The sequence below is a fragment of the Lepidochelys olivacea genome (assembly GCF_965140295.1).
Source record: "Lepidochelys olivacea isolate rLepOli2 genome assembly, chromosome: 3".
Taxonomy (NCBI): Eukaryota; Metazoa; Chordata; order Testudines; family Cheloniidae; genus Lepidochelys; species Lepidochelys olivacea.
In genome coordinates, this window is record NC_140413.1 from 127,639,268 (window position 1) to 127,658,499 (window position 19,232).

The 19,232-nt window shown below is 45.1% G+C and overlaps 2 protein-coding genes across 2 annotated transcripts in view; one reads left to right on the plus strand and one right to left on the minus strand.

Moving 5' to 3' along the window:
* The first annotated feature begins 847 nt into the window (after nt 1–847).
* The window catches only part of LOC311518174 (centrosomal P4.1-associated protein-like), a 62,503-nt gene continuing 44,118 nt past the window's right edge, over nt 848–19,232 (plus strand). Inside the window, exons 1-4 of the mRNA XM_084623722.1 lie at nt 848–1,445; nt 4,984–5,080; nt 16,997–17,242; nt 18,293–18,388. Of these exons, the coding sequence (XP_084479848.1) occupies nt 1,008–1,445; nt 4,984–5,080; nt 16,997–17,242; nt 18,293–18,388 (877 nt within the window). The 5' untranslated portion in view covers nt 848–1,007. The remainder of the gene's footprint in view (nt 1,446–4,983; nt 5,081–16,996; nt 17,243–18,292; nt 18,389–19,232) is intronic.
* GPR31 (G protein-coupled receptor 31) lies at nt 9,629–10,814 on the minus strand (the record flags this gene model as incomplete). Its single annotated transcript, XM_084623723.1, has 1 exon — nt 9,629–10,814. The coding sequence occupies one exon, from the start codon at nt 10,812–10,814 to the stop codon at nt 9,846–9,848; it is 969 nt and encodes a 322-aa protein (XP_084479849.1). The 3' UTR covers nt 9,629–9,845.

Genomic DNA, 19,232 nt, shown 5'->3' on the forward strand with positions numbered 1-19,232 from the left:
GACACCAATTGCAAGCTGTTAGAAGCAGAGACTGTATTTTAGGTATTGTACCAGCACCACGCACATCTTCAGTGCTTAACTAATAATAATAAGTGATCAAGATAAAATGGGTCTGTATATCATATTCAAACCACTTAAATTGAAGTGGGGAGAAAAAGTCATTAATTATCTCGAAGCTTAATCTACTGAAGAGCCTATATTGCATTTCATAGAAGGCAGGGAAACTGCCTATGAATCAAATTAACCTGGAAGACCCACTAAGTTCAACTGATTAAATAATTTTTAAAATCACCTGTGTAGAAAATGGAGCAGCCAGCCATTCTCTCAGAGAGGAGGACTGAGAGGTTAAGAAAGTTTAAAACAGGGAAATGTGCTTTTTTTGTCCCACAGCTTTCAGATGCCCTAATCTTCTTAATCACCTGAGTCAAAGAGAATGGGCTGTAAGTTATGAGTGTATTTTCCCCTTCCTTTTTATAACTAAGCTTTCTTCTGAGTTACCTAAACCTATCAGATAGTTTTTCAGTAGTGCATTCTCTGCATAATCATCTTCTGTTCTCCATGTTTCTTCTGTGGTGTTTGGCCACAAAGCAGATTTCTCTAATCCTAAAGGCTTACAGTGAAGCTAAGGGACAAGGCAGCTCACTTCTGAAGGATGTTTTTGGTGCTGAAAAGTATATTTTTTGCAACATACCTTTATATTTGCTTCCCATTTGTGTGACACTTTGGAATTTAACAGTGAGCAGTTGGCAGGCAGGATACTCCAAGTGGTAGAAATGTGGGGTTTTGTTTCTTGTTTTATTGCATGTTTCCTGACTGAATAATATTATTTTTTGACAGCTATTATGGATGGAAGATCCTTTGCCTTCAGCCTGAAAAAAAAGCTCTGGGATTGAAAAAAAAAATGGAGGCACTTGGTAGGATCCACTCGGACCATCGCTTTAGCACTGCATGCTTATTTTCAACTGCATTCACTGTATGTCCATAGGCTGGAGTTCAGAAAGCGGGATATGGAAGCAGATACTCTCAAAGATGAAGACCATATGGCTGAGTGGACTGCCAATGATCCAGCAAGACTGGTGCCATCTCCTAGCAAAATTGCTGGGAAGGCCATGTCCTTTTTGCCCCTGGGCCAGATAAACAGCACAAATGGCTCATTCAATGAACAGTTTACACCCTTCTGCTACTCGGCACAAAGCAGTATGATGGGCAGTAATGGCAGCTCATCAGATAACAGGTTTCATGGCCAAGCTTTTCAGGATGCAAAGCAATTCAATTATTTGGCCAACTCTGCTCTTTTTCCTCATTTGTTGGCATCCAGCGTAACTCAGACTGGAATTGTCCAGGCCAGTAAATGTAGTGACTCGGAAACACTCAGTCCTTCCTCTGCTGCTGCTCCTGATCCTCAGATAAGTCAGGAACCCATACACTACAGAAACATGGAGCAGGTGAGTTTGCTTTAAGCGTTCATTGCATTTCAGTGGAGTATGAGCATGTCTGGTTTTTGAAGACTGCACAAATAGCGTCTAATGCATTGCCCTAAGAAGGAACAGGTCTGCTAACTTTTGTGTCTGCAACGGAGAGGCTTTAGTGGCAATGTCAGGATGTGGAGTGTGACCCTGTGTCTGATTATGCTGTTTTAAAGACAATAAAATGCTGCTTGTTATGATAATCTGTAGTAACAAATTCCTTTTTCCAAGAACAAATCAGTTTGTTCACCCCTTGTTCCTGTCGTTTTGATGTTTATTCCTCTCCACTTCCCTCCTTTAGGAAGAATTCCAGACTTTGGTAGTACATCATCATGTGTGTGACAATGACATGGGAAACCAAAGTTGGGGATTTTTTTTTTCAATGATCACTATTGTCTGTCTTCTTCCTATGCCTTTTCCCTTTTCTTTTTCTTTTCTCAACTTTTATGTCCTTTTCCTCCTTCTCTTCCCTTTTGACTGTCCCTTTTCTCTTTTTTCTTCTTTTAGGGGCAGACAGACAGCTGGACAAGAGTAGCTCTGCACTGTCTCCTGCACCAAAGCAGCCTGCTGCACTGGGTTTCTAACTACCAAATAAAACTGCACTATGGACACCACCTATAATAGGCAACAGCTTATCTGAAATGTAGGGTACGATTACACTGGGACTCTTCAGCACTTTTCCCATCGTTGTGCAGCACCACTAGAGAGAGCAATGGCAGAAGCAGTAGTGTTGATGAGGCACAGACTTTATTTTACTACTGCTACCCCAGGGAGATGCCTGGTAATAGACCAATGTTGGTAAAAGTGCAAGTGTAGACAGGGCCCTACTTGAAGATCATGTCTAGCAGGCAAATGGAGTTTGCTGGGGCTTAGTTATTTAAGATTAGGTTGCCGTGTAGAGGGTCGGCAACATTTTCTGTGAGGTGTAAACTTGTCTTCAGTTTATTGTCAGGCAGTTAAAATCTGGCATAGGGTCCTGGAGATCCTAGATTTTCCTGTAGGCCCTTGCCTCTGTCTTTTTGAAATGCTTTTCCTAGAGACTCCTACAAAGAAAGAACATGTTTGGGTGGCTTCTGTGTATGGTGCTTCCCCAGTGAGGCCAGAAGGGGCAGCAGGAGAATGAAGATAATGCTCTCAGGCAGGCTGCTGGAGAAATACAAGATGCAGAAATAATATAGTCACATAATTACTGTTTGTTTAATTCCTGAAATGAGATAGGCCTTCACAGAACATAAAGAAGACATGGCCCCTACCCCAAAGAGTTTGCAGCCTAAGCAAAGATGAAAGGCAAGGAAGACAAATTGCAGGAGCGGAGTAATGGAGGGAGGATATGCACAAAGACTAGAATGTTGCTTTTTCTCTACTTGGTTATGAGCTATTCCCTCTCCACCCCGCAAGTGTTAACTCATTCCTGCACTGCTAGGGGCTAGAAGTTTTGATCAACAGAGAGGACAGATGAAGCAGGCCAGTGGGGGGGAACAGCCAAAAAGCAGAAGGGGAGAGATGGGAAGGAGACAAACAAGGTGAATGGGGAGTGCACGAGTGAAGGAGAGAGAAAGAAGGATAGACTGACTAGAAGGAGCAGTGGGCAGGTTAGTAGCAGCATTTTAATTTGGGGCAGATTTGGGTCTCTGTTTCTCTGGACCAGGAGTTCTATGGAGGTAGGGAGCTAACCCGCTTGTGTTGGAGATAGAAGGATAGTACCTGACCTGTTCTATTCCATAATAGTTTAATGCTTGAGGTGCCTATGACTGTGGCATTAACAGCTGTAGAGTGCCGTAGGTCCTGAAATTTTAGGGGCACTCTTAAATCTCTCCTTTCTACCCATCTTCTCTCTTCTTCTTTGACCCCCACCCAGCCCAAATTCACAGAGTGCCAAGCAGGTAAGGCATTTTCAGCATGTGGAAAGAGTGGAACATGGCTATTTATTTATTTATCTATATTACAGTGGCACTTAGATGCCCTAAGTGAAATCACAGCCTAATTGTGCTAAGCATTATGCATATATGTAGTAAGAGACAGTCTCTGCCCTGACCAGCTCAGAGTCTAACTAGAAGGGCAAATGGGACAGAGAAGTGAAGTGACTTGGCCAGTGTCACTCAGCAGGTCAGCTGAGGAGAATAGAACCCAGGTTTACGGAGACACCTGCAAATCCTATTGGCTTTTGTGAGAGATCTATGTGCTCAGCACCTCTGCAAATCAGGTCATGAATTATTAACATAGCCGCTCACAAATCTGCCAGCAAATGTGTTTCACTCTACTGATATAGCTTATTCTAATAGCGCTGGGTGAAATGTTTAAAACACTTGAAATTTCAAGGAAATTGTTTTGCAGAAATGTTTTATTGTTTTTTGACTGGCTTATAGAGTGGTCTAAATTTTTCAAATTTTCAAAGAAAAATGTTCAGGAAAAATTTCATTTTTTTGTTTTTTTTAAGATGTGTGCATTTTCCTATCAGCCATAATACTGAATAACACTATGAAATAATTCACTCTTGAATATGTTTTTAAGTATGTGTGGTTTGACTGTAAAAACTGCCATAAAACATCAAAGATTGGGAGAGTGGGAATACTGTCAGGATTAAAATTGTGTTTAATTTTTTTCCATATATGTTACTAACAGTATCATAGACTATTGTATGTGAAAGAATTTGAAAACTCTACTTTTCATCATTTATGTGGTTAATTTACATTTCACTCAAGTTGGACAGTGAAAAAATTGTCAGTTTCACTTCCTGATTCTCATGCCCAAGCATAGAGCCTTGTGCTGGACTATTTTTAAAATCCTGCTCCTCCAGCTCCGCAGTACCAACTCCCACCGGATCCTGCATGGTTTCTTGCATTTTTATCCCACTCTCACGCACAAAACCCTTAGATCCCACAAATCCCGCAGGAAAGACAGATTTCCCCTTGCCACTAAAAATAAAATGGTCAGTTTATATATATACTATATATAATGTCGACATTATATATATATATATATATGCGGAATTCAGACAAAATTTTTACCATTCAAAGAATAAAAAAGTCTTGCTTAAACCATGTAAAAATACTTTAACTCCTGTTATAATGGACATGAAATCTCTTTCTATCCCCCATTTAAATTTAAGAATTAAAAGCTTTATTTTAAAAAAAGGAAAACTTGCTTTATATTGCTGAAATTCTATTTATGACAAACTTAGGAGAGATTTGGTGTTTTTTTGTTTGTTGCTTTTTTTTGCCACCTAATCCCTCCTGCAATGAAGTACAGTTTATCCGCTCCCACTATTATGGCAGTGGGTCCTGCAGGACCCATGAGATCCCAATCCCACTGCAAGGCTCTTATTTAGCACACTGCTGTTTTCTTTGAGTGTTATCTCTGCAAAAGAATGTTTAAATACAAATACACTCTTTTTTTTATTGGAATAAAACAATGGAATCACCTTTTAAAAACAAACAAACCACAAAACTAAAACCTCCTTCCTGTTAAAAGGGAGAGATGAGCATATTTTAATTCATTTCGTTGGTACTATTTACAGAGCCCAGGGCAGCAGGAACAGGTGATGATGGAACAGATGGAGCAGCTGCAAAGGCTGGTAACTGAACAACAGAAAATCATCACCTACTATAACCCAGGTACTACCAGGATTTCCTCCTAAGAACTCAGTACTGTAAATGGCAGCTGTTCACATTCCTACAATAAAATACTGTAGTTCCCAAAATAAATTCAAGCCATGATGTGGGGTTGGTCGGAGGAAGTAGAAGGCTCTTCACCTGAGAGTTGTACTAAAATATTTTATTCACACCACAAAAATGATAACTCCAGAAAACTTTTCTTTGACTCTTAAGTATTTCCTACAGACATTTCATGTGTAAAAGTGCATTTCTGTTTAATACTAACAGACATTCATGTACATGTGTCGACTAAAGTCTAGATTAAAATTCATTTGTGTTGTAATAAATTTTAGTGTAGTGGGAGGCACTGCTAAAACCTAAAATATCATCTTTCTCGCTTTATAAAAACTAGATGAGAAGGGGAAGGGAAGGAATTCAGCAGACAGGGCTTCTAGAAATAGACTTTCCGTGCTGGTAATTCAGTCTCTTCCCCACAACACAATATAACTTCCGGAACAGCTTCCTCCTTAATGGTAGCAGTACCAGAAAATGCCATCAGCATAGCAAATAAGAAAAGGAGAATCCACCCTCTGCAGGGATTTCCCTTTCCACCCACCCCACAACTTTGGAATGGGTGTAGTTCCACAATGCAATGTGAGGGACCAGCTGGGATCTCCACCCACTGCACAGAATCTGGTTTTGCAGGGGCCCTCTGCATGAGTGCAAGCAGGGGGAAGTAGAGAACGAGGCACGGAAAAGCCAGAGGATCTTTGAATTGGTGCTCTCCTGGAGGTGTTTCACCAGAGGGAACAGTTTTTGTCCTTTTGGACAGGGTTCCACAGTGCCCCACTGGCAGATGTTGCCTGCGGTATGTACATCTGCACATTGCTCTGGCATCCTGGCCTCCCCTCTCCACTTTCTGGGCTACATTACCCAATTTGGGGATTGCAAGTATCTTGTGCTGCTGAGATGCCTTGAGGACAGACTTTCTACTGCTGGTGGTCTGCAGCTCTAGAACATGCCATCACATATGCTAGGCTAAACTCTAGTTCATCAAGAACCTATGAACGATGATTCCAGCAATGTTGTAATCATGGATCACCTGCATTCCTTAGAAAACGTCTTCTATCACAATTCTCTACAGTTTCAGTTTAGCATCCTCAGTGCCTGACAAGCTCAGAGACAGTAGGAAGTCTTTTGGAAGCAGTGGAGTTACTCTGGAATTACACTGGTGCAAATGAGATTGGAATTTGGTCCAGTGCTTTTCCATAAACAAAATCTGGATAGGTCTGGCAAAATGCTTAGGATGGCAGAGCTCACAAGTAGTTTTAAACTGTTCAACCAGCACTTACAATGCGAATTTCACTAATTTTGGTTGTAGGACAGGGTCATATTTTATGTGGTTAAATGGTTGTTAAATGATTTCTCCATGCTTTTAGTGACACAGACTTTTTCCAACACCAAGCATGCCTATCCTTCCATCTTCCCCCACCTCCTTCTCTTTGCAAAAAATACAGGGCATGGAGTCATTGTAAAGAAAATCATGTTCCATTTGTGTCCCTCGTATATAGTATAGTGTGAAGCAGTACAGAATTTTTTTTGCAACTGTGGGTTACCATGGTGTGTGTTTGAGTAGGAGTGTCAGGGTGTAAAATTACGGGACTAGCTTCAGACTCAAATGTGGTGTGGGAGGGTGGTTTTGGTAGTGGGGAAGTGCTGGAACAAACAGGTTTTGACTCTTTAAAACCCTTAGTTCTTGCTGTCTGTCCAGGGCAATGTTATAAATATACTAGTCCATACTTATGATGATAGAGTTTGATTGTAAAAGGGTTTTGTAAAACTCTCTGTGCATGGAGGGGGGAAATATAACTCAACATTTGATACTTTTTAACTCTTGTATCGCTCAGAACTGGTTTTTCACACTATTTGTGTGTGTGTGTGTAAGGGATGGAGGGAAACCTGGATTCCGGTGGACAACCTGCAGCCCTGACTCAGACTGGCAGGTCTTGGGTAGGGTGAGGTAATATCTTTTATTGGGCCATGTAGTGGGGTGGCTGCCCCACTCCTGCAGAAAAGGGGTTAAAAGCAGCCCTGGAGAGGGCTTCAGCAGGGAAAGGGATTAAGAACATCTGTGGGAAGCTGACTGAGTTGCTGACCACAGCTGTGGCCAGCTCAATCAGGGTCCAGCTGGCCCTATAAGAGGGCTGGGGCCCAGGAGCTAAAGAAGTCCCACTTTAGCCCTGGAGTGGGAAGGACTAGGTGCCTGGGAACAGGGTGCCTGAGCAGAATACTGCTGGGGAAGGGCAAAGGGAGCTGGGGAGCTCCAGCCTGATAAACCCTCAGGTTGCAGGCTTTGGTGAAGGCCTCCAGAGGCACTGAGGCTGCAGAGGGGCAGCCTGAGGACAGGCAAAGGCAGCAGGTCCTACCCCCTTGCCAGTGATGAGTGGCCATTACACTGCAGTCTGCCCCAGTGAACAGTGGCTAGCTGATGACTGGCAGTAGCCACTGAGGCAAGGTGGGCCTAGAGGGTTGGGGATTCCCTGGGAGGGGAGACCCAGAGTGGGGATCCTGCTGGTGCAGAACCCTAGGGAATAAGGCACTGGGGTCTGGGAGGGACACGGGGCCAGTGGCAGGTGAGACACCGGCCTGCAGAGGGCGCTTCAGTGCTGGTGAAGAGCTAATTCCCTGGCTGACCAGCAGGAGGCGCCATGCTTGTGAGTCATCGCCTTGCTACAGACCAACTTCTGTTGGTGAGAGAGACAAGCTTTCAATCCACACAGAGCTCTTCTTCAGCTCTGGGAAAGATGCTGAGAGCATTACAGCTCAATACAAGGTGGAACAGAGTGGTTAGCATAAGTAGCTAGCTCATATTCTAAGGGACCATTCAAGGTAGAGTGGCCTGTTAACACCTTTGCAGTCATGGGAAAAAAAGGGGGTTAGTGGATTATAGACTTGTAATTAGGCATACATCCAGGGTCATAACTCTGCTAATCACTAAAAATCATAGACTCAGCAGAGCTCTTGAATGGTCCAATAAAAGATATTACCTCACCCACCCTGTCTCTCAAATATCCTGGGACCGAAACAACTACAACTACACTGCATAGGTCTTGGTTAGGGCATTCAGCAGCAACCAATAATCCTCAAGGATGTTGTGGATGTCTCTTGCATGGTCCATCTTCTGTGATTGTAGGGGAGTGGATGTTAAATGGACCTTCATGCTGCTATCTTTTTATAATTCTATAATGCAGAAATAATGATTGGTAAAGAAATAAAAACTTGATTTAAAAATTCGACCGTCAAGAAATAATACGTGCAATTCATGATTCTTGGTATAATATTGTCCACACCTCTGCATTTCTCACTAGACCCAAGATATTGTTCCACCAGATGATAGAATGAGTGAATTGCAAAGCTTCATGGGTTCACAGAGGTAGCATTTTGCAATCAAAGATGTAAATCTTTTGTAGTTTCACTTCCCCCACTCCTGCTGTACTATGTATAGGAAACATTCTTGACAAAGACAATTAAGTCCCTCTATCCAAGGGGTGGGCAAACCTTTTGGCCTGAGGGCCACACTGGGGAATAGAAATTGTATGGCAGGCCATGAATGCTCACAAAATTGGGGTTGGGGTGCGGGAGGGGTTGCAGGCTCTGGGGTGGGGCTGGGAATGAGGAGTTTGGGGTGCAGGAGGGTGCCCCGGGCTGGGACTGAGGGGTTCGGAGGGTGGGAGGGGAATCAGGGCTGGGGCAGGGGGTTGGGGCATGGGGAGAGGCTCAGGGCTGCAGGCTCTGAGCGGCGCTTACCTCAAGTGGCTCCCGGAAGCAGTGGCATGTCCCTTCTCCAGCTCCTACGCGTAGGCGCGGCCAGGCAGCTCTGCTCACTGCCCCATCCTCAGGCACCGCCCCTGCAGCTCCAATTTGAGCACGTAGCAGCTGGAGCGGGGCCATGCGGCTGCTTCCAGGAGCTGCGTGGTATGGCCCGCGACCCTGCACCCCAGCTGGAGTGCTGGAGCCAGGCCAAGCCACGTGGTGCGGCCCCTGACCCAGCGCCCTGGCCGGACTGCCAGAGCCAGGCAAGCCCCAGACCCCGCTCCCCAGTGGGAGCTTGAGGGCTGGCTTAAAATGGCTTGTGGGTCGGATCTGGCCCACGGGCCATAGTTTGCCCACCCCTGCTCTATCCCTATAAAAATAAAATGATAGTGCCTCACATGTACATGAAGGAACAGAACATGGCTAGTTTGGACAGAATTATTTACAATCTAAATTCAAGTTTCAATCAACATATAAGGAACAACTGCTTGTAAAGCTTCATTTTTAAAATGTTAATCTTTATATTAGGTACAGCTAAACATAAGAAAATAATAAGTTTTGGAGAATCTATTTGGCTTTTGTATATATCACAATTTTAAACTGATTTAAGATGGCATTCCCTACTGCCACTGGAGTCAATAGGAGTTTTACTATTGACTTTAGTGGGAGCACGGGGCCCTTAGACTGTAGATTTTGTAAAAAAAAAAAAAAATAGAGTCAGATCCCCTGCTGGCATAAATTGGCATATCTCCACTTAAGTCAATGGAGCTACAGTCATGTACATCAGCTAACGTTACATCTAGGTTTTTGACTTGTTTAACTAGAATTCCAGCCCAATGGAATGAAAGGGGTTAGAACGGCTGAGTTCTGACAGACCCTTCATTTTCAGGATAAGACATGGTAATGGAGGGAAAAAAGTTTCCTTTCCAACCTGGCATATACATTAGAGATTATCAAAATCTTTCCAATTGCTTCAAGTTTCAGAATCTTTGGAAATGTCTAAGCTCTGGGGTTCCACTTCATTTCTTCTCACCCTGAGAGAATTCAAGACCTTTCTATAGGAACTTCGAAAAGTCGGGCTTGAGAAGCAGTACACGATGGGGTCCATAGCACTGTTGAGATAGGTCCAGCAGACAGTAACATCAAATACATTCACAGCAAAACGAAAAGCTGCACAGCTTTCAAAGTTTTGGAGAATATACACAAGAACTCTGCCCAACACACTGGGCAGGAAGCAAACTCCGAACACCACTACCACTGCAATCACTAACAACATGGCTTTCTGCAGCTTAGGTTGACTGCTCAAATCCCGGGGGCTCTTCTTCAGCTTCCTGATGATGCCAACTGTGCAAAACAAAATGAGGCCAAAGGGAACGAGAAACTCCAAAAAGAATACGATGACATGCCAGATGCTGTAGAAGTTGGCATCTCCTTGTGGGCTGAAACTGCGGCACTCAGTGAAGGTTTTGGGTTGAGGAGCAACCAGGATCTCAACAGTCAATCCGATTGCTAAAAGCCAAACCAAACAAGCAGTGACTCTAGCATTCCTGGCTATGAGAGAGCTGGTTTTATTGTTAGGGTGGACCACTCGAAAATAGCGATCCAGAGCTACAGCCGTGAGGAATGCGATGGAGACAGCTTGGGAAAGAGACAGCATGAAGAGTATTACCGAGCAGAATAGCTCTCTATAATCCCATGTCTCTAGAATGCTAAACCTGAGAGCAAGCAGTAGTCGAAACGGCAGGCAAATGTTCAGCAAGACGTCTGCAATAACCAGGTTGAGCAAGTAGATGGCATGTGGCTTCCAAATTTTCAAACGGAAGTAGAACGTCCACAGAGCAATAGCATTGCTGGTGAGTCCCAGCCCAAATTCCAAAATTAGAAGGATGTTCATGGCTATTTCCACAGACTCATTGTAAACAGAGCAGTTAGAACGTGTCATTTTCTGCTGGCTTCTCAAAAGGACTGAAAAACGGAAAAGGATCATGTTACACTTCAAAGCGCCCCTCCCCCTCCCCCCAAAAAAGGATTTCTTTTCCTCCTAATACTGTAATTACTTCTGCATTTCTCAGAGAAGGAAGTATACTGTGAAAGTAGAATGAATTATAATGAAATTATAATTCATTAAAGAAATGCTACTTGAAGGGTTTGTGGAAATATAGTTGTCAGGAAGAGAAACATTAAGGCGTGTGAGACAATGGGTCCTCAAACTAATTAACTTAGAGCTCCTACTGAGCTAGGAGATGGTAAACGTTAGTATGCAAATAAGATATGTATGTATATTTGTCAGTTTCTGCTTCCTTTTGTTTCTTATGTTAAGTTGGCTTTGGCTTAGCTGTATAAATAAGTTATCTTTAGCCTCAGAGAGGGGCTCACATCTGGGTGCATTAGCAAAGCGCTTTGCTAATAAACAGAGTGGTCTGACAAATTATAGGTTTCAGAGTAACAGCCGTGTTAGTCTGTATTCGCAAAAAGAAAAGGAGTACTTGTGGCACCTTAGAGACTAACCAATTTATTTGAGCATAAGCGTTCGTGAGCTACAGCTCACTTCATCGGATGCATCCGGTGAAGTGAGCTGTAGCTTACGAAAGCTTATGCTCAAATAAATTGGTTAGTCTCTAAGGTGCCACAAGTACTCCTTTTCTTTCTTCTGACAAATTATGTGAGTCCTGAATCTGACTTTGACAATACCATCAACATCAGGAGGTCAAAAGCAAACTACTATTAAGCATCAGCAAATAAAATGTACTGTGTACTACATATGTGTGTATATTTATATATACATATAGATGTGTGTACACAAAACCACACACAGAATAGTTTCCTGAACATGAAATCTTGGCCTGAACCTGCACCTCCGGTGAAGCACTGAGCACACAACTCCCAGTGAAACAATGTGAGTTGAGGGTGCTCAGCCCCTTGAATGATCTGGCTCTATTTATGCTTTATAGATGTAAAACCCCAGAAAAGTGTTGTGTTATTTAGCCTGCCATGGTACACACATGTCACTATTATGTTGCCATCTTTTTTAGGGAAAAGAAAAGACGGTGACTTACTGAGCAAATCAGTATGCCAATAAGAGAGATGATTCCATTTTAATGTCTACCACTTTTATGCAGCTAAAAAAAGGGGGGGATGGCACGTTTCTGTGTGTCTGAACAACGGTACTTCAAGTCTCATTACTAATGAGTCATTAGCACTGGATTAAGTGACACTAATTATACTGCCGTTCCCAGAGAATATACTGGAAGTGCAGTAACATAATGTCACATGATTTCTTCCCCAGTGTGCTTAAAATGACTCCAGTTTCTGAAACTGAAAGTCATTGAACATTTTTTTTAAAAAAACCCAATGACACTTCTCTCTCTCTCTCTCTCTCTCTGACCCTTTTGCTTTTTCTGTGTGTATACACACACTATCTGTTTTGTTTTCTTCTTCAGTACCCTTCTCCTCATAGGCACTGACTCTGTGGGAACTCCAGGGCCAAGCTCCCCTCCCCCAGAGCCTCCTCCCTGCCAGCAGCCCCGCCAATCAACTCCTTCCTTTCCCTCCCAGCGCCTCCTGCCCACCATGGATCAGCTGTTCTGCGGCGTGCAGGAGGCGCTGGGAGGGATGGGGAGGAGCAGGAATGGTGCTTGCTCAGGAGAGGGATGGGACTGGGTGGGAAGAGGCAGGGCAGGGGTGGGGTTGGGAGGTTGGGGGAAGGGGTAGGGTGGGGGCAGGGCCTGGGGTGGGAAGAGGTGGGGTGCAGGCTTGAGGGAAAGGGTGGAGTCAGGCTGCGGCCTAGGACTGAGTGGGGGTTGAGCACCCCAGGGAAAGTTGGAAGCTATGCTTCTCCTAGAATTGCTCAGCTTTCTCCACAGGACTGACTGCTTTCTCCAAGCCTTTCAGAGGGTAGCAGTGGGAAGCACACTTGATTGGTGCTTCAGAGGGAGAGAGTCAGCCAAATGCCAGCTGCTCTCTTTTCCCCTGCTGTGTGCAGCAGGAGTCTGTAATTGGCGAGCTCCTATCTAGGAATCCAGGAGCCACCCAGAAATCCAAGGGAAAAGCTATGAGTTCCTGGAAAATGTAGAACAGGTGGGGAGATGCTGAGGTGTCTTCCTTAATTCTGGGGTGCTCCAGAGGCTGGTGCAGCCCCAGGTACAAGTTAGAGCAGCCCCAGAGTGGCCTATGCTGTGGGCTTTGCTGCAGTCTAGAGTATCTGGAGCACAATGTCCTCTAGCCATCCCCCTTCCTGATCTGCTCCTAGCCATGTCCCTGCGCCAGGGACTGTGTGTGAGGGTGGTGAAGGGCTCTTGGCCCTGTGCTGGGATAATTTCTTAGAGGGGTATTGCAGACATTTCATGCTGTTGCAGTTGCTTAAAAGGGCAGAATCTGTCCCCACGCCTCACAATACCCACTTGAGGTGCTGTAGGTGAGCAGTGTCCCTCTTCCGAGAGTCTGCTCCAAGTGTTGAAGAAGAAGGCTGCAAGCTGGGAGTGTGCACAGGAATTAAGTGGAGCTGTCAGGGACAGTTTGTGAGGGGCGTGACAGGATAGAAGAGACAGATGGGTGAGGAGAGGAAGAATTTAGTCGGGGCTGGTCCTGTTTTGAGCAGGGGGTTGGACTAGATGACCTCCTGAGGTCTCTTCCAACCCTGGTCTTCTACGATTCTAAGTGCCAGTGGCTGCAGTAGGCAGCTAGCTGAGGTTTCGGTAATGACAGAGAAGAGACAATGAATCTGCGAAGTTACAGTTTACAGAAAGATGCACTATATCTGTCTAAGAGGAAGGCAAGTCTTCAGTATTCTTGCCAGCAAGTTAAAGAAGTATGGATTGGATGAATGGACTATAAGGTGGATAGAAAGCTGGCTAGATTGTCAGGCTCAATGGGTAGTGATCAATGGCTCCATGTCTAGTTGGCAGCCAGCATCAAGCGGAGTGCCTCAGGGATCGGTCTAGGGGCCGGTTTTGTTCAACATCTTTATTAATGATCTGGACAATGGGAAAGATTGCACCCTAGGCAAGTTTGCGGATGACACTAAGCTGGGGGGAGAGGTAGATACACTGGAGGGTAGGGATACAGTCCAGAGTGACCTAGAATTGCTCAGCTTGGAGGGTTGGGTTAAAAGAAATCTGATGCAGGACAAGTGTAGAGTCCTGCACTTAGGACAGAAGAATCCCATGCACTGCTACAGACTGGGGACCAACTGGCTAAGCAGCAGTTCTGCAGAAAAGGACCTGGGGATTACAGTGGATGAAAAGATGGATATGAGTCAGCAGTGTGTTCTTGTTGCCAAGAAGGCTAACGGAATATTGGGCTGCATTAGTAGGAGCATTGCCAGCAGATCGAGGGAAGTAATTATTCCCCTCTATTTGGCACTGGTGAGGCCAGACCTGGAGTATTGCGCCCAGTTTTGGGTCCCCCACTACAGAAAGGATGTGGACAAATTAGAGAGAGTCCAGCAGAGAACAACAAAAATGATCAGGGGCCTGGGGCACACGACTTATGAGGAGAGGCTGAGGGAACTGGGCTTGTTTAGTCTGCAGAAGAGAAGAATGAGGGGGGTTTGATAGCAGCCTTCAACTACCTGAAGGGGGGTTCCAAAGAGGATGGAGCTAGGCTATTTTCATTGGTGGCAGATGGCAAGGCAAGGAACAATGGTCTCAAGTTGCAGTGGGGGAGGTCTAGGTTGGATATTAGGAAACACGATTTCATTAAGAGGGTGGTGAAGCACTGGAATGGGTTACCTAGGTAGGTGGTGGAATCTCCATCCGTAAGAGGTTTTTAAGGTCAGGCTTGACAAAGCCCTGGCTGGGATGATTTAGTTGGTGTTGGTCCTGCTTTGAGCAGGGGGTTGGACTAGATGACCTCCTGAGGTCTCTTCCAATCCTAATCTTCTATGATTCTAAGTCATGACTTTCAGAGCACGGTCTGAGCAAAGAGCATGCAGCTGTCTGTGTGGCCAGGCCAAGCCATCTGTTAAGAACAGTTTCCATATGGAAATCGGTGTATGTGAGACAAAAATCTCAGGGTGGTTGGAACTTGGCTTTATATTGTATGTGAAATACAGTTAAATCCAGGGGGATTACTAGTGTGCTGAATCAGATGGGGCAGGACCAGACTCTGAGGGTAACAGGCAGTTCTAGCCATAGCTTGTAAGATGAAGGTCCTTAACCCCTCTCCTTAGCTAACATAATGTTATATATTATCTTTATACTAAAATACATTTTTATTTTCAGTCTCATGACCAATTATTGATCTTCTGAATGATTCCATTAACGCGTTAGTATAAAATGACACAATTGGGACAGCACGACAGGCCTTTTACCCTATAGATCAGCTACATTCTGCATAGATTTGCCAGGCGTCTGGTTTTTGACCAGAAAACGTGGTCAAAAAGGGACCCTGGTGGCTCCAGTTAACATTGCTGACTGGGCCATTAAAAGTCCGGTCTGTGGCGCAGCACCTGCAGACGCAAGGGCAGCGCATGGAGCCTCCCTGGCCACCCATGCGTCTAGGGGCTTCAGGGACCTGGCAGCTGCTTCTCGGGAGCCGTGGTAAGCGCCAATGGGACCTCAAACTCTGCACCCCAACCCCGTGCCACAGCCTGGAGCCGTCTCCCACACCCTGAACTCCTCATTTCTAGCCTCACCTGGAGCCCGCACTCCCAGCCCAGAGCCCATACCCCCCCCCAACCCCCTACCCCATCCTGGAGTCCTCTCCCATACCCCAAACCCCTCATCCCTGGCCCCATCCCAGAGCCTGCACCCCCAACTGGAGTCCTCACCCCCCTCCTGGATCCCAACCCCCTGCCCCAGCCTGGTGAAAGTGATGAGTGTGGGGGAGAGCAAGCAATGGAGAGGGGGGGATGGAGCAAGTGGGGATGGGGCCTCAGAGAAGGGGCAGGGCAGAGTCAGGGCCTCAGGGCAGGGGTGGGGAAGGGGGCAGGGTACGGGTGTTTGGTTTTGTGCTATTAGAAAGTTGGCAACCCTAATTCTGCAGTCAGAGCCGTCCCTTGGGTACAGCAAATCGGGGCGACTGCTCCGGGCCTCACGCTTTGGGGGGCCCCACGGGCCAGAGCGATTGGCCGGCGCAGCTGGTCCTGGAAGTGATAGATTCGTCACTTCCAGCCCGGGCCCCGCATCCCCCTAGTGATGGCCTGTCATATGCTGTCTTCATACTGGGCATGAATTTTAAATCTCCAAGAGATTTACAAAACAAGTCAGGTGTGACCTGGTGCCTCTGCTTGCTTGCTTTCTCTGCCTCCCTTATCAGCTGTTGCTCCTTTGTTTCCCTGCTGTGCAACCAGAGAGGCAAAGAACAGGGAGCTAGGTTCCTGGCAGGGGGAATCTGTCTAGTAGTCAGAGCTATATTCTCTGGTGACAGAGGACAGCATTGCAGGTAAAACTGTCTAACAATTCAGAACCTTGAGTTCAAGTCCAGTATTCAGTATTCAGTGAGGAAAGATGAGATTGGCCTGGTCACCTAGTTGGAGCTGCTAGCCAGTATGGAATAGATTTAATTTATTATTTGATGTATCTCATTAGGAGGCATAGTCGCTTCAAAATTAAATATTTCAGAGCAGTATTAAAGTTATATCTAGAAGGTCTAGAAACCTCTTCTCTCCAGGTGCTCTACCCTGACACTAGAAGTGCTCATACTGACTGTCCCTATTCTGTATTTCTCGTGTCTCGGTGCTCTTTGGGAAGGCCTCCTCACTTCCAGCACTGCACTGAGAATGCTTCGTTCCCCCCTTTGGGAGCCATTGCAAGGCTTTTCTGTTTAGTCACCTTTTTGCCTGATGAGCTGGCCTCGAAGGGATGGAGGGCACCTGATTTTGTTTGCCTGGGGGTACTTTGTGAGGACCCTTTAAATGACAGTGTGTCTGCTGAGTTATGCTTTGATCTATGTTTAATAATTATGGGCATATAACTGTTGGTTGTGGTCGGCCTGGTTTAAACATTACAAATAAATCTTGTAACAAGATTCAATATTTTAGCATTTTGGCTGAACATGAAAACACCAGTAAACATGAAAAAATGAGTATTTTAGTACAGTGCCTGTTTAGCAGGAGTATTCTGGGTCAGAACTGGCTTGCCGTCCTATACCAGACTGACTTTTCTCCTTTGTTTGTTATTGCAGGCTTTTCAGTCTATCCCGGCACCCCTTCCCAGCTCGTTGCCATGGTGCCAACACTTCCAAGATTTCCTGCCACTTTATTTCCTGTCCAGCTCCCTTTCGAAAACTCTTCACCAGTCCAGAACAGCGGACATTTACAAACCAGTCCATCAATAACGCAGACTTCCCTTCAGAAACATTCCCCAGCGTCCTCACCCAACAACAGCTGCTCAGAAACCTTAGGGGAGCACCCACAACCTCCAAGTCCAGGTGGGGAATTAACCCAGGCACTGGAAATTTGCACCCAAGGACATTGTGCAAATCATGAAAGCTAAAATCCGTATGATTTTTGATGTGTTTTTTTGTTTTAAAAGCTTAGAAATAAAGTTTTAAACTCATTTCCCTACTAGTTTGAGATGATGGCCATGCTATTTCCAGTGCTAAACAAGTAATCAGAGGCTTGTTGATGTGGGGGGAACAGAAAGTAAATGTTAGATTAAAATAAAAAAGTTGAGTTACAGAGTGTAGGGAACATGGTGGTTTCCAGGAGAGGGACGGTAAGAAGGAACTGAGTGATATGGCTTCCGAAGGTGATAGATGCGTCTGCTTAGCCGAGGAGGAAGTCTCTGTGTTAGCAATCTCTGTTTTCACAGAGGCACATGGTCCTGCCTTAAAAGGGCAGGGATGGAAGCTCTGGTCTGGCTTTTTTTCAGTAACACACTGTGCTGTACTCATCCTCTTTAACAGTATTTCTCAACCTTTTTGATAACAGGGACTGGCTTGCTGCCTTCTGACACTGTGTCAGGGAAATCTCAGGGACTGGCGCCAGTCCACAGACTGGTAGTTGACAAACTGCTTTATAAGAAAACGTTGAGGAGTGAGAAGGAAGCAAAACCAAAGTGGCCAAAGAAAATGATAGCAAGAAAAAGAAATGAGAAACTAGGGTAAAGCAGGGAGAATTTATTATGGAGGGGATGAAAAAAGTGCAAAGGGTGAAGGCAATTAGATGCCAAGGGGAGAAAATATAAATCAGACCTTTGTCCTAGCTTCCTTTAAGTTTACTTTATATCAAGACCAGCTACAGCACAATGGTATGGTTTCCTGTTACAGTGGGAGACACCAAGGGACCCATTCAGCAGGGTATTTAAGCCGGTGCCTGACTTTAAACACGACTGATTAGGCATATTCTTAAATACTTCACTGAACTGGGGCCTAGTGGAAATTACGATGGGTGTGTTTTGTTAGGCCCTAGAGTTGAAAACTAACAACAAGTATCAAAATGTATATAAACTAAAAAAAAAGGTGTTTCTCTGACTATAGGGAAAGAGATCGAGCCATTATCTCGAAGTGATGGAAGCCCCACAAAAAAACTTTTCAGACAAGTTGCTCAAGAAGAGGAAATCACATCCAGCAAAGGTGAATTACAGGAACAGATCTGAGCAATATATTGAATTGCTGTAAGAGAAAGATGAAACATGCTAAGTGTGTTTTGGGAGGGTTTATGAAGAGTATTTTCTTTCTCCAATACGCTGCGCATTATGCATATTGTTTTTCCTCCTTTCCTTTTGAAACCTGTCGAGCTAGAGCAGCCTGTTATTAGAGTGCTCATCTCGGAGCTGTTTGTAAAGTTAGGCAGGCACTGTAGTAAGGCAAGGGAGACAGCATGGCCCAGTGCATTTGGCGCAGGCTTGGAAGCCAGGAGAGCTTGGTTCCAGTTCCAGTTCTGCTACTTAACTTGCTGTGGGACCTTGAACATGCCACTTGAACTCTTTGGGCTGTATCTCCATCTGGCGTACATTAGCACTGCTCTGTTTACTTCCTCTGGAGAGCCAGCCATAAACTAAACTACAGCTGACCACAAGGAGGAGTAACTTACATCTCCCTGCATTCTTGGTAAATCACCTACATTAAGTCATTCAAGCTAAATTGAGCTAGTTCTTAACCTCCATGAAACACTTGCAGATGCTTTTTCTCTAGGAGCAAAATACTCTCCCCTGCACAAAGCAGGAGTAGCTTGGCTTGGCATGGCGGGTTGGGATGGCTGTTGGAGAGGAAAACGAAGATGTCTTCACAGGGCTTCAGTAGCACTTGCTGTATTTGTGCTGTAAAGAGTGGACACAAGTTGCCAGCGATGTCATGTGTGTGAAACATGAAGGATCAAACATAGGCTCTTCTGTTCCCAGACCACAGAATTCTGTGATTTGAACTAAAGAAGTAATTCTCCATTGGTTGACACTAGTATTAGGCTTTTATCAAAGTG